Raw genomic sequence first — 14,829 nt, 5'->3', positions numbered from 1 at the left:
TAAAAAGGATATTAGGAAAGCAAAGAGAGAACATGAAAAATTCTTGGCAAATAAAATCAAGGAAAACCCAAAGATGTTTTATAAATATATTAAGAGTAAGAGGATAACTAAAGAAAGGATAGGGCCTATTAGAGATCATGAGGGTAATCTCTGTGTAGAGGCGGGAGATGTCGGTAGGGTTCTTAATTAATACTTTGCGTCTGTTTTCACAAAGGAGAGGGGCGAAGCAGGCATTGCTCTCAGCGGGGAGGAGTGTGAAATATTAGATGAAATACACATAGTGAGAGAGGAAGTATTAAGGGGTTTAGCAGCTTTCAAAGTGGATAAATCCCCAGGCCCGGATGAAATGTATCCCAGGCTGTTAAGCAAAGCAAAAGAGGAAATAGCAGAGGCCCTGACTATCATTTTCCAATCCTCTCTGACTTCAGGTGTGGTGCCGAAGGAATGGAGGACTGCTAATGTGATACCCTTGTTTAAAAAGGGAGAAAAGGATAGACCGAGTAATTACAGGCCAGTCAGCCTAACATCGGTGGTGGGAAAATTATTGGAAAGAATTCTGAAGGACAGGATAAATCTTCATTTAGAAAGACACGGATTAATCAAGGATAGTCAGCACGGTTTTGTTAAGGGAAGGTCATGTCTGACAAACTTGATTGAATTTTTTGAGGAGGTAAGAAAGAGGGTAGATGAGGGTAGTGCGTTTGATGTAGTGTATATGGACTTTAGCAAGGCTTTTGATAAGGTTCCACATGGCAGACTGGTCACGAAGTTAAAAGCCCATGGGATCCAGGGCAAAGTGTCAAGTTGGATTGAAAACTGGCTCGGAGGCAGGAAGCGGAGGGTAATGATTGATGGGTGTTTTTGTGACTGGAAGGCTGTTTCCAGTGGGATTCCGCAGGGCTCAGTACTAGGTCCCTTGCTTTTGGTGGCATATATCAATGGTCCAGACTTGAATATAGTGGGTATGATTAAGAAGTTTGCAGGTGATACTAAAATCGGCTGTGTGGTTGATACTGAAGAAGGATGCTGTAGACTGCAGGAAGGTATCAATAAATTGGTCAGGTGGGCAGAACAGTGGCAAATGGAATTCAATCCGGAGAAGTGTGAGGTAATGCATTTGGGGAGGGCTAACAAGTAAAGGGAATACACATTAAATGGTAGGACACTGAGTAGTGTAGAGGGACAAAGGGACCTTGGAGTGCATGTCCACAGATCCTTGAAGGTAGCAGGCCAGATAGATAAGGTGATTAAGAAGGCATACGGAATGCTTGCCTTTATTAGCCATGGCATAGAATACAAGAGCAGGGGGGTTATGCTTCAACTGTATAAAACACTAGTTAGGCCTCAGCTAGAGTACTGCGTGCAGTTCTGGTCACCACATTACAGGAAAGATGTGATTGCACTAGAGAGGGTACAGAGGAGATTTACAAGGATGTTGCCAGGAGTAGAGAACCTTAGCTATGAGGAAAGACTGGATAGGCTGGGTCTGTTTTCCTTGGAACAGAGGAGGCTGAGGGGAGATCTTATTGAGGTGTATAAAATTATGAGGGGCATAGATAAAGTGGATAGAAAGGACCTATTTCCCTTAGCAGAGGGGTCAAAAACCAGGGAGCACAGATTTAAAGTAATTGGTGGAAGGTTTAGAGGGGATTTGAGGAGAAATTTCTTCACCCAGAGGGTTGTGGGGGTCTGGAACTCACTGCCTGAAAGGGTGGTAGAGGCAGAAACCCTAACCACATTTAAAAAGTAATTGGATGTGCACTTGGGATGTTGTAACCTGCAGGGCTACGGACCAAGAGCTGGGAAGTGGGATTAGGCTGGAAAGCTCTTTGTTGGCCAGCGCGGACACGATGGGCTGAAATGGCCTCCTTCCGTGCTGTAACTTTCTATGATTCTATGATACCAATTGGATGCTCTAATGAGGTAATTTAGGGTTTTTTGGATGGATGATCTAAGGTAAGTCAAATGATTCTCTTCATTGGTAATTATCTTGTGAATTTGTGACCTGTTCTTGTCTAGTACAAGTGACCAAATACAATTGCATTATATCTGCTTACATAGCAACATGTCTATCCTGAGCTCTTTGTTGTTCCCAGGTGAGCCATTTCCTATCCTCCTTATGCCAGATCTCAACCTATTTGCTATTTTTTGAGCAGGAGCCTGTGCACATCAAATTGTGTTAGATTCATGGAGAAATGCAATAACAATTATTGAAGTTTACTTTTCATTATTACTGCAAGCCCAGATAGCTTTTCTTTTTAAAGAAATCACTGAGTGATGTTATTGTATGAATGCTTAAGGTGCTCATCTGAAATTCCTCTCTCTATTTTAACAGTTTATTTGATATGAGCACCATAAGTATTCATACAATAAAATCACTTACAGCAATTTCCAGATTTAAATCTTCTTCCATTCACATGTTGTTTTACATGCGGCAGCTTGCCTACAACAGCACATTGCAGTCAATCTTTGGTCACTTTCATCACTATAACAATATTTCTTATTATGCAAAAAGGAATGATCTGACTAAATTAATCTTCCATGCTGACTTACATGTTCTATTAGGTTCTCAGATTAGTATAACAGAAAATTTGTCATTTACATAATGATAGTGCAGAGACATAAACAGTGTCATTCACTGTACAATGATAATACTAAGCAGTTAGAAATACTGAGGGAGAATTTGTGCTGCGTTTTTCCGATCTCTGGCTGTAATTTCTGCAGAGGATCAGCGGAAACACAGAAGAAATGGCGTAACTGCTGTTTATGCCATTTCTCCATGGTTCTCGCCCAAGTTCTGCCGAAGTTAAAATGGGGAATTTAGCATTTGAGAGCAGGGCCTAGGTTCTGAAACTTGGGTCTGATCATTTTTTTAAAAATTTGTTCATGGGATGTGGGCGTCGTTGGCAAGGCCAGCATTTATTGCCCATCCCTAGTTGCCCTGTAGTCCTTGTGGTGAAAGTACTCCCACAGTGCTGTTAGGGAGGAAGTTCCAGGATTTTGACCCAGTGACAATGAAGGAACGGTGATATATTTCCAAGTCAGGATGGTGTGTAACTTGGAGGTGGTGGTGTTCACATAAGCCTGCTGCCCTTGTCCTTCTAGCTGGTAGAGGTCGCGGGTTTGGGAGGTGCTGCCGAAGTAGCCTTGGCGAGTTGCTGCAGTGCATCTTGTAGATGGTACACACTGCAGCCACGGTGCACCGGTGGTGGAGGGAGTGAATGTTTAAGGTGGTGGATGGGGTGCCAATCAAGTGGGCTGCTTTGTCTTGGATGGTGTCAAGCTTCTTGAGTGTTGTTGGAGCTGCACTCATCCAAGCAAATGGAGAGTATTCCATCACACTTCTGACTTGTGCCTTGTAGATGGTGGAAAGGCATTGGGGAGTCAGGAGGTGAGACACTCGCCGCAGAATACCTAGCCTCTGACCTGCTCTTGTTGCCACAGTATTTATGTGGCTGGTCCAGTTAAGTTTCTGGTCAATGGTGACCCCCCAGGATGTTGATGGTGGGAGATTCGGTGATGGTAATGCCATTGAATGTCATGGGGTAGTGGCTAGGTTTATCTCATTATACTGACTAGTCCAGTCATTAACAAGGATCAGTGGAGAGAGAAACAGAGTTAATGTTTCAGATCGATGAACTTTTGTCAGAACCTGGTCATCGACCTGAATCATTAACTCTGTTTCTCTCTCCACAGATGCTGCCTGACCTGCTGAGTATTTCCAGTGCTTTCTGTTTTTATTTCAGATCTCCAGCATCCACAGTATTTTGCTTTTGTATTAACAAGAATCAGTTTGGCTGTGACCTAATTCTGAAAACCATTCATTAACTTTCTGATCCTGGTAAGAGAAATTCTTGAATTGTAAGGCAAGTTGTTCAGTGATGATGAGTAACCATTTTGAAAATACCTGAGCTTATACTAAGAAGGTTTCCAATTTAGACAGTTTTACACATTAACAAAACCTGTCATAAAATACCTGGGAAAGTGTTACTCCCTATATTCCAGAGGCTTTGCCTGAATCTTCCCACTGATCCAGGCACCATGGACATCTATATCATCCAGAAAAGTGTGGGGGAGCAGTGACAAAATAACTGATTGGTGAGTTGTTGAAGCTGCAGTTCACCAATGAAGACCACTAACCAGGATAGGCATCCAGGAGCAGAAAAGGGAAGCTATAAAATGGTCTGAGTAAGTTATATCAACAATAACTTGCAATATCTCTCACAATGGAATGAAGCTGCTGTAAGGGATTCAACTGAAGTCTATGGATGTTGGGACGACAAGATTATTGAAAATAGAATGTTTTGAACCTCAGCTCCAACATATCCAACTTCTCCTTGTGGTTCTCTTTCAGACAGCCCCAAGTAGTCAAAAAAATCTACAAGGCTTTTGACTAATCTGCATGCATCAGATGGCCTTCCAGAAGCAAAAACAAAATTGGAAGTAGTCCTTGTGTGGCTAATGATTAACAAAATAATGGGAAAAAATAAAGGGCAGTGAAAAATTCTCCCCTACCTGATATGTTGAAACAGGAGAAGCAGCAATGAAAGGTGTGATAGATGTCTGTGCAATCATACGATTTGTTGCAATACTGTATGGTGAAGAATAAAAACTGTAGGAAGTAAGCACAATATTAGTGTCAGAAAAAATATTCCAGACAAAAACTGCAGCTGGCGTCATTCCCTTTCCAACTTCTACGAGGTGCTGTGTTTCTGAGTAGTCAGGTCCATAAGGAACACATTTACAATGGCTCATTGTGAAACTACGCAGATCAAAGTTTGGGCAATCCTTACTTCTCATGTTCAAAAGTGTCTTTCAGACATAACATTTAATTGTCAGGTTGTTTGCCAACATGTGCCTTAGAGAATACATTGTTTTCTCTGATATATGTAAGTACATGAACATATTCCCATGTACATACTTGTGTTGTGTGTTCAGTTGCACTTTTAATGCTTCTGTAAGCAATAAATCATCAGACTTTCGTCGCCAAAATCTGCTACCTATCTATTACCCACAGTAGAAGAATACTGGTCTTAAAATGGATTTTCCACATTATTGCCACTGCTTCCAAAAGCAGTTCAGTTAAGCATGTGCAAATATATTTTTATATAAATATACATTTTATGTATAGTATTTGATTGTAATAATTTTGTTATCACACAACAGCATTCTGGAGCAGTGAACAACCACAAGTAGAGAGGTGGGATATATTACTACTGTTCTGCAGTTAAACTATGTTGTGGCATTTCCTCCAAGACCGTTATAAGATAAATAATGTATGATTTTGAAAGCACTATACTGTAGCAAAAGTAGATACGAATTAAAACTTAAATATAAAATTGTAGACACTGCTAACTGAAGCCACTAAGTGAATAGAGTCATCTTTTTGCGTGCAAGCACGTGCAAAATCTATTAGTATCGGGATGGCTTTGCGCCAATTCTCTTCAAAATACTAAATTAAATAGCTTATTTCTGTATAAGTGAGAGATGTTAAGTGCATATCAGACAATGAATAAAAATGACCAGGATTGCTGGAAATGTGCTTAATGCTTGTTCCGGGAACGGAATCCTAGATTTATTAAGAGGCAGCAGTAATGGTGCAATTGTATTATTACCATGCAGTTTGTAAATGTTAGTACTGTACTCTGGCTGGTTGAAGCAGCAGTCTACATTGTGAATGCTTTAATGTCAGTGTGTGGCTCTGTGTTATATTTGGAACTGCATTTACAGGAGGAGGTGAGAACCTGAGGTCCTTCTAACATACCAATAATTTATGAGAAGCAAGCACACATCTCAGGAAGTACTCACCCATTCTGCATAGCAGCAGTGGGATCATAGGTTAAAGCCATTCCAGTCTAAAAAAAGGAATTGTAACAATTTTTAAATAATGAATTCTTAAAGAACTGCATGTTAACACCATCTAAACCATTGTTGTTACTTATCTCATACCTTCTAAATTCAACATCAGGTTTTGTAAGAACATAGAAATGGTCATTAGTTCAAAAATGTATCAAAGCTCCTTTACTGGGAGCTGCCTGGAACTTGTTTATATTGAGATTTAAAACAAAAGTTCTTTAAAGGGAAACTATCTTAATGAAAATGTATTTGGCAAATATTTGTTTTCAGCCATGAGCGTATAAAATTCATTTGTCATGCCCATTGCCCACATTATGCACTCCGTAAGCAAAATGTTGCAGTCAGAGGAAAGAACACCTCCTCAGATGATGCACAATTCAAAGTATCAATTTGTTTCACTAAAATAAACAGCTCAAAATATGTACACAAGTGATTTATCCAAGTTCCCCTCCGAGTCACACACCATCCCAACTTATAGTGGCGTCCTTCATCGTCACTGGGTCAAAATCCTGAACTCGATACCTAACAGCACTGTGGGAGCACTTTCACCACACAAACTGCAGCAGTTCAAGACAAATAGTGATGGGTAATAAATACTGGTTTTACCAGCGATGCCCATATCCTGAGAATGAATAAACAAAAAGTTTATGAACTGTAATATTTTGGGAAGAATGATTGTTTTCTTATAACTTCTAAAGTCCCCAACAGGCCAGGGATAATTTTGCGAGGCTCTTCTGCCTGCATGGAGCTTTGCTGGATTCGAGTCACAGAATCAGCTCGGTTATGTAAACAGTCCTAATTCCAGCCCATGTTCCTGTCTGATGTCTCAAATGAGTTTGTAAACCTTACATCAAAATATATCATACATAACATGTATTTACCATGCAAAAATACCTTGGAAAATGAAATTAGCTTAGCCTTGCCCCTTAATAATTGACTTGATCCCTTAGTTATTGTGTGATAACGCATTAGCACTGTGAAAAATGAGAATGTGATAATTATGCTAAAAGTAGGCCTAGCACAAAAACAAGTATTCCGCTATAATTTGAGCCAGTTTATGTTACCTAAGGAGATGACATATTTTCAACAAATTTGCAAAACTAAGGCCAACTTTTACAGGATTCCATTTCTACACATCACAATGCTAGTAAGCCATTGCAGTGAATAACTCCACTCACCCTATATCGACCCTACTGATAGCTCTCTTACACTGGCTGGGAGGCGATGGATGGTTGCTGGGAACAGCTTTCTATTCCAATGCGAGCAGGAATACCAATGATAGCAGTGCAAGTACAGGCATGTCACAAAGTTCTTCACAAGGCTCATATTATAGATATAATCATCTGATAATTGAAACTGGCAGTTAGCTGGATTTCTAGTCATTAGGTATTTAGTGGATTATATTCTGAGTTTCCTGCAGTAATGCCTCTTCTGCCACCCAAGTGGGAATGCTGAAATTCCTTAAATGTAGCAGCATGATTTGCCATTACTGATAATTAAAGACACCCAAACAGAAATTACATGTCATTATTCAAATTTACTGGTGCCGTTAGGCACTTTGCATTTGCTAATGATATCAGATGTGGAGGCAAAGGTGCAAATCCAGGAGTCCAGGAGGAGGCAGAGCAGCTTCATTTCACAGAAGCTGCTTATTTCAGTGGAGCTAATTGAGACAATATAATGCTGTTTCCTTCAGTATGCAGTTCGTGTTTCTACACCAATGAGCTGAACTTACACATGGTCCACAATTGTGAAATTGTTCAATTAAATCTCATCAAATACCACAGGACTACCAGAAACATCTCAACAATGTCAATAGAATGGCATAAAGAAGGTTGACTTCAGTGTACAAAGGCCCATAGCACATTAAGAAAGCTCAATCTCACCAGGGGAAAATAAATTGTTTTCTCCGGCCAAATTCAAGTGAAACTGTCTTAGTTAATCCCCAGATCCCAGCAGTCCGGTAATTCTAGGGCACCTGCTGTTTCCCTGTTAAGTAATCCCTAGTACAGTAAAATGATCTGGAAGACTGTTCATAGTGTTTGCCTTACTCGGTAGGATTGATTTTGTGAGGTGAAGCGCCCAGCACAGAGCTTCACTCGACAGAAGAGTGGACGAAAGAATCCGGCACAGAGGTCAGCATGTCTAACTCACAAAACTCTGGATTTTCCAGTCATTAAAATTGGGAAACCGAGAGTTCAGTGAATCAGGTGAACTGACCAATTATTCGATCTGAATTCTGGTTAAGTGAGGCTCCACGGTGGGAGCGGAGCCTCAAAAAATTCTTAGCACTTTATAGTCTCAAGTATTATTGTGCAGAAAGTGCCTCATAAATATTCCACATCGGCATTTAACCTGCTTGCGTGCATTGTGCCTGTAGCAACACTCCCTCAGTACTGTATTGGTGCACTTCCATTATATACTACAATAATATCCTTGTCATCTATCAACAGGGCCATAACTATTTTACGGGTCAGAAGTGAGACGTGGGAGGAACCCTGTGGGGAGGAAGAATCATCCAAATCCACTATACAATTGCCATCCAGGAATAAAGGAATCCACACTGTGCTGCTGAGTGGTGGGAAGATCTGATATTGAATCTTCCATAGGGCTTTCCTTAAACATGTGGGAAGGACCCCACTAGTAGAGGAGATGAAAGGACATATGCACAAGTCAGATGATTTGACACCTCCTGTGACACGGAACGCACAATGGTTGTAAGTCATGGGATTCGTCAGGTGACTCATCAGGTGATTCCTTTGTTTTCTCTCTTCTCTGGGTTTGATCTGGGAAGCAGCAGGCTGTGCAGCTCCTGAAACGACTGTGAGTTTACTTGTTATTTTAGACAACAAATCACGGCTATGCCTACTATCTTCAAGAGACATCAAGACACATTGACAGCAGTGGTAGTGATTGTTTGAAGCGACTTTCTCTATTTTTTCGGATTACGCGAAAACTGAAGCGTGTGTACAATGGCATCGGCTGGTGCTCTACCACCGCTTCGGGCTCTCGATATCCACAACACGAATGCTGCAGAAAAGTGGAAAAGATTCGAGCGAGTCTGGAAGCGGTATGCCCTGGTGATGATGCTCGACCAGAGTCCAGAATTGGTGCAGGTGTCGATGCTTCTCACAGTAATGGGGAAGAAGCGCATGAAATCTACTCCATGTGGGCGGACTGGGCCGAGGATGGAGACAGAGACAAGATAGAGCCACTGCTGGGGAAACTTTCTCAATACTGCCAACCAGGTAAGAATGTTCCTTTAGAGAGATATAAATTCAACAGGAGAATGCAGGCTGCTGGTGAAACGTATGACCAGTATTGTACAGCGCTGTGAAAACTCACCAAAGGGTGCGAGTACAACCATATGCCGCTGGAAGAGATACTCAGAGACCGACTCGTGTGTTGAATAGCAAAGGAAGCCCCAAGGCACGATAGAGGCAATGCTAAAGAATCTCCAAAGGCTCGTGAGTGCTGGAACTGCATGAAGAAACAGAAGTTCTATTATGTCCGTGTATGATTGAGACACGGACAGCAGGAGTTGAACAAAACGAGTCTTTACTGAAAGGAGTCAATTGGGAAGCTGAAACTACAGAGGCTTACTAGCGCCTTTTATACAGGGGTGGTCACTGCCGGTACTGCAGTCTGAGACCAGTTATTCTCTTAAAGGTACATACACAACAAGTCCTCCCCTTTTAGATAAACAGTACATAACATTAATTTAACAACTAAATGATAACTAATTACAATCACAATTAGATACATTGGTTAAGTTTAAGCAATTATAAGTTCAGTCTTTGAGGAGGCTTCCTGATTCTGTCTGGATAACGCCTCTTTGGGGTATCAGGTTCTTCTGGCAAGGTTGAGTCGGGATCAATGTCGTTGTTTGGTTCAGCTGCTTCCAATATCACCGATTCTGCGGTAGCTGCAATTGGTACGTCGATTTCATTGCCACGTGTATCAGATCGTGGTGTGGAGTTGACGTTTTCCAGTGACTCTAGAATCTGGTCAGCATGGCGTCTTACAATGCTCTCTCCAACGTCCACGGTATACATGAGAGGTCCTTGCCGTGTACAAATCGTTCCTGGCTGCCATTTCTCAGTGCGGTAGTCCCGGGCCAAAACTGGTTGACCTATCTTAAAACACCTGGTCGGCCTTTCATTCATATTCTGAAACTGCCTGTTCTCCACATCTCTTCGGACGTTTGGCTTAACCAAGTCCAAGCGGCATCGTAGTCTTCGATTGAAGAACATCATGGCTGGAGTTTGGTTGGTAACCGCATGTGTCGCATTCCGGTAGGCAAACAAGAAGTTGTCCACCTTGTGTTGTAGGGGTATATCTTCATTACACATTGCCTTGATAGCCTTCTTGAATGTTTGAACAAACCTCTCGGCCAATCCATTAGTGGCTGGATGATATGGGGCAGATGTGTAATGCTTAACACCATTGTTCTTTAAGAACCTCCGGAACTCTTCAGACACAAACTGTGGTCCATTGTCAGAGCAAATCTGTTCAGGCAGCCCATTCCTGGCGAATATGGTTCGTAAAACTGTGATAGTTTTTTCTGTGGTGGTTGAGGACATTTTTATATCCTCTGGCCACTTTGAATGTGCATCCACCGCAATTAAAAACATCGAGTCCATGAAGGGACCAGCAAAATCAATGTGCACCCTTTGCCATGGAGATGAGGGCCACTCCCATGGATGCAGAGGAGCTTGTGGTGGGGCGTTTTGGACCATCTGGCATCCTGCACAGCTCTTGGTCATCTCTTCGATTTCTCTATCAATTCCCGGCCACCACACAAACGCTCTGGCTAAGTTCTTCATTTTCACCCCACCCAGATGACCCTCATGAAGCTCATTGAGCACTCTATCCGTCAACTTAGGTGGAATTACTACTCTGGATCCACACATCAAGGTTCCTCTGCACACTGACAGCTGTTCTCTTCTCGGCGAGAATGCTGGCAGCAGTGGTTCGCCGTGTGCTGGCCATCCCTTCACCGTTAAATCATAGACCCGTGATACTGTTGGGTCATTCCGTGTTTCCTTTTCTATGTTTGCATTCGTCACAGGGAGACATTCGACTATGGTCGAGTGGAATAACTCCATTGGATCCACTGCAAGGTCTTCTTCTTCCACCGTCGGCAACGGTAGGAGCGACAATCCATCATGCTGTTTAGTTCCTTTGTACTCGATGTCATATTGGTGTGCCCCTAGGAAAAGGGACCACCTCTGCAGCCGTTGCGCTGTCATTATCGGTACGCCCTTCTGAGGGTTGAAAATGGAGACAAGAGGTTGATGATCGGTTAGTAGAGTAAATTTTTGACCGTGCAGGTAGTGATTGAACTTCTTCACCCCCCACACTAGGCTGAGGGCCTCTCTGTCAATTTGGGCGTAGTTACGCTCGGCAGAAGTTAACGAGCGTGACGCAAAAGCTATCGGCCTCTCTAAACCATCCACGAATTTATGTGACAGTACCACCCCAATGCCGTAGGGAGACGCATCACACGCCAGTCTGATCGGCAGTGCTGGGTTGTAGTGAGCCAATACTTCTCTTGAAGTGATTAAGTCCTTACTCTTCTGAAAGGCCCACTTACAGTCATTGCTCCATTTCCATGTGACTCCCGTTCGTAGCAAGGCGTTCAGTGGGTGCAGAATTGTCGACAAATTCGGCAAAAACTTATGGTAGTAATTCACCAATCCGAGGAATGACCTCAGTTGCGACACATTTTCAGGCGCTGGGGCCTTAACAACCGCTTCAATTTTGTCAGGGCACTTATGTAACCCCTCTTCATCAATCACGTGGCCACAATACGATATCTGTTTCTTAAAAAACTCACACTTGGGGCGGTTGGCTCGTAGCCCATGTTCCCGTAGTCTAGTGAGCACCTGTTCTAGGTTGTTAAGGTGTTCACTGTCATCTTCACCTGTCACAAGGATGTCGTCCAAGTAACACTGAGTCCCCGGAATGCCTAGCAGGACTTGTTCCATCGCTCTTTGCCATATCGCCGGAGCCGATGCTACTCCGAATACCAGTCGATTATACTGGTAAAGACCTTTGTGAGTGTTTATCGTGAGATACTTCCTATAGGATTCTTCAACCTCCATCTGCAAATATGCTTGTGCTAGGTCAATTTTTGTAAAACGCTTCCCTCCAGACAGTGAGGCGAAGATGTCTTCTATCCTTGGAAGCGGATATTGTACTGTGTGAAGGACTGGGTTCACCGTCACCTTGAAATCCCCACAGATGCGAACCTTCCTTGGCTCCTCAGACTTATTGCTTAACGTTTTCTTCATGACAGGAACGATGGGTGTCGCCCACTCGCTCCAGTCGACCTTAGGCAACATGCTTGCCTTCTCCAGATTTTCCAGCTCTGCCTCGACGGCTGGGCGAATTGCATATGGTACCGGTCTTGCTTTGAAAAACTTGGGAATTGCATTCTCTTCTATTTTTATCGAGGCGGTTACGCCTTTAAGAGTACCCAGTGCTTGTTGAAATACCTCTTTGGCGTTAGCTAAGATTGTTGACAATCGTCCAGGAGTGACATCTTCATCTTTTTTACCGTCCACCATCATTGCATGAATGGAGTGCCAATCTAAGCTTATCTTCCTGATCCATTCACGTCCCAATAACGGTGGTCCACCATTTTGCAGTATGTAGAGATACAATTTCTGTATTTTCTTGCCGTTGTATTCGACAGGCACCCTTACTTTTCCTCTGGGGTATACTTTTTTCCCCGTATACGTCGTCCAGACGATGGATGTCTCTCTCAAGGGTATGTGTGAGAATAGCCGCTCGTAGTCTCGTCGATTCATGGCGGTTAGCGCTGATCCTGTATCCAATTCCATTTTAACTTGGGACCCTGCTATCGTGAGGGTGACCGAAATGGTTCAGTGATCCTCTTTTGCGATTACATTGTGAAGTTTGAGACAGCTTAGTCTCCTGTTCCCGGATTCACTATCGCTCATCTGGTCTTCGGAACTACTGCCCGTCATCTTTTGTACTTTCTTGTATGTTTCCTTAGTAGCCTTTTTGTTGTCGCTGGTCTTCTTCCCAGACCTGCAAACTCGTGCAATGTGTCCCATCTTTCCGCATTGCCTGCATATTTTGTCCTTGGACCAGCAGTCCTTCTGGTCATGGTTAGTTCTGCCGCAGCGATAACATTTTGCAAATCCCCGTGTCATTTCGTGGGTGCCGTATTCCTGTGGCTTTTGTTGAATTTCCGCAGCTCCCCTGGCTGCTGCTTCGTATGATACTGCCACGCTGAAAGCCTTATCTAGCGTCAGCTCTTTCTCTGAGAGTAACTTCTTCTGTGTTCCTTCACTCAGGAGTCCACAGACAAATTTGTCCCGTAGGGTATCTGCCAGTCCTGCTCCGAACTGGCAGTGCTTTGATAGCTTGCGTAGTTCCGTAAGGTACTCAGCATTGCTCTCATCTTTATGCTGAGTTCTCCTGTGGAATTTAAATCTTTCTGCTATCAACAGCGGTGCAGGGTTTAGGTGTTCCTGTAGGACAGCAACAATTTCGTTAAAACTCTTCGCCTTCGGTTTGGCTGGAGTAATCAGGTGCCGCAATAGGCCGTACGTTCTAGCGCCCATTAAGTTTAGCAATACCGTTGCCTTTTTCTCATCGGCTATTTCGTTTGCCTCGCAATATACCTCGACTCTTTCCACATATGTGGTCCAGTCCTCTATTGTATTATCAAAGGCAGTGATACAGCCAGTCTTCGGCATCGTGAAAATCTAAAATGGCACCTCCCGCGCTTTGCCTTCTTCCCCGATTTAACAAAATGGCGCCTCCCGCGCTTTGCCTTCTTCCCCGCTGTTGCTAGCGCTGCTTTCCGCGGTTTCCGTTGCAACCTGCAGCTCCTCGCGGTTTCTTGCGCGTTTAATATTTCTTTTTTTTTATTATTATTTTCCCGTCGTGGAACAACCCTGTGGGACTCTTGCCTCCCTCTTCTCGGGTCTATACGCAGCCCGGCTTCGTAGCACCGGCCGCGTCCTGTGTGCTCCACCCTCTCTCTCGCCTCTTCCCGACAACGCTGCTCGGCCCCATTGCAAGCCACCCGCTCGAGTTCGCGACCGCCGCAGCCCAGGAAGGATCAGTGTACTACCTGCCACCAGCCCGATTAGCTGAAGCACCGTAGACAGGAACCAGGCCCCGCTTTCGACCTCGACCTCTGCTCACTTCGCTGCAGGAATGGATCCCAGGAGGTGGTGCAGACTGTAGGTAAGTTCGTATCTGCTCGTCGCCAGTATTATGTCCGTGTATGATTGAGACACGGACAGCAGGAGTTGAACAAAACAAGTCTTTACTGAAAGGAGTCAATTGGGAAACTGAAACTACAGAGGCTTACTAGCGCCTTTTATACAGGGGTGGTCACTGCCGGTACTGCAGTCTGAGACCAGTTATTCTCTTAAAGGTACATACACAACAAGTTCCATGAGAGAGCTGTGCAACAAGTCCAGAAGATGTGCAACAGAAGATGGGAAGATGTGCAACAAGTCCAGAAAAAGCAACCATTTCGCAGTGAAATGCCATGGAAAAGAGTCGCCTGCACACAGACAGACAGCTAGAGCAATAGATGATGAACCAAGGACAAAAGAAGTATTTGTATCACTGAGGTTAGTGCTATGGGTTTGGATGACTCTGAGTGTGTTACACTTAAGCTGGAGTCAGGCAACTACCTAAGATTTCAAAAACACATGGGTGCAGAATGTAACGTAATTCCGCTGCACCTTTACAAAAAAGCAACAAGAGATTTTAAGCTAGCAAAGGTGGAACCATTGAAGTCAGTGATTGTAGCTTATGGCAATACAAGTCTCCCCATTAGAGGACAGGTACGAATTCTGATCCAAAGTGGTCACTATAAGTGTAAGCTGGACTGTAAGCTAGTTGAAAGCACAACTATATGACCTCTGCTGGGTAGGAAGGCCTGCCTGGGCATGGACATCATTATGTACAATGATAATG

At 43.5% G+C, this 14,829-nt stretch overlaps 1 protein-coding gene across 10 annotated transcripts in view; it reads right to left on the bottom strand.

The window, feature by feature from the left end:
- The window catches only part of LOC147117523 (RNA-binding motif, single-stranded-interacting protein 3), a 2,125,417-nt gene that overhangs the window by 179,994 nt on the left and 1,930,594 nt on the right, over positions 1-14,829 (bottom strand). For all 10 annotated transcript variants that reach the window (XR_015078466.1, XM_085988580.1, XM_085988577.1 and 7 more), the window contains 2 exons: positions 5,809-5,855; positions 4,516-4,612 (listed from right to left, as the gene is read on the bottom strand). Coding sequence is in view for 9 of the 10 variants with exons in the window: in XM_085988580.1 (XP_085844706.1) it covers positions 4,516-4,612; positions 5,809-5,855 (144 nt within the window). In the remaining variant the exon portion in view is untranslated. The remainder of the gene's footprint in view (positions 1-4,515; positions 4,613-5,808; positions 5,856-14,829) is intronic.

This window comes from Somniosus microcephalus, chromosome 5 (genome assembly GCF_052327205.1).
Source record: "Somniosus microcephalus isolate GS21.2 chromosome 5, FLI_Smic_1.0, whole genome shotgun sequence".
NCBI lineage: Eukaryota > Metazoa > Chordata > Chondrichthyes > Squaliformes > Somniosidae > Somniosus > Somniosus microcephalus.
The sequence above is the reverse complement of the archived record's forward strand: the minus strand, read 5'-3'. Positions and strand labels throughout refer to the sequence as shown.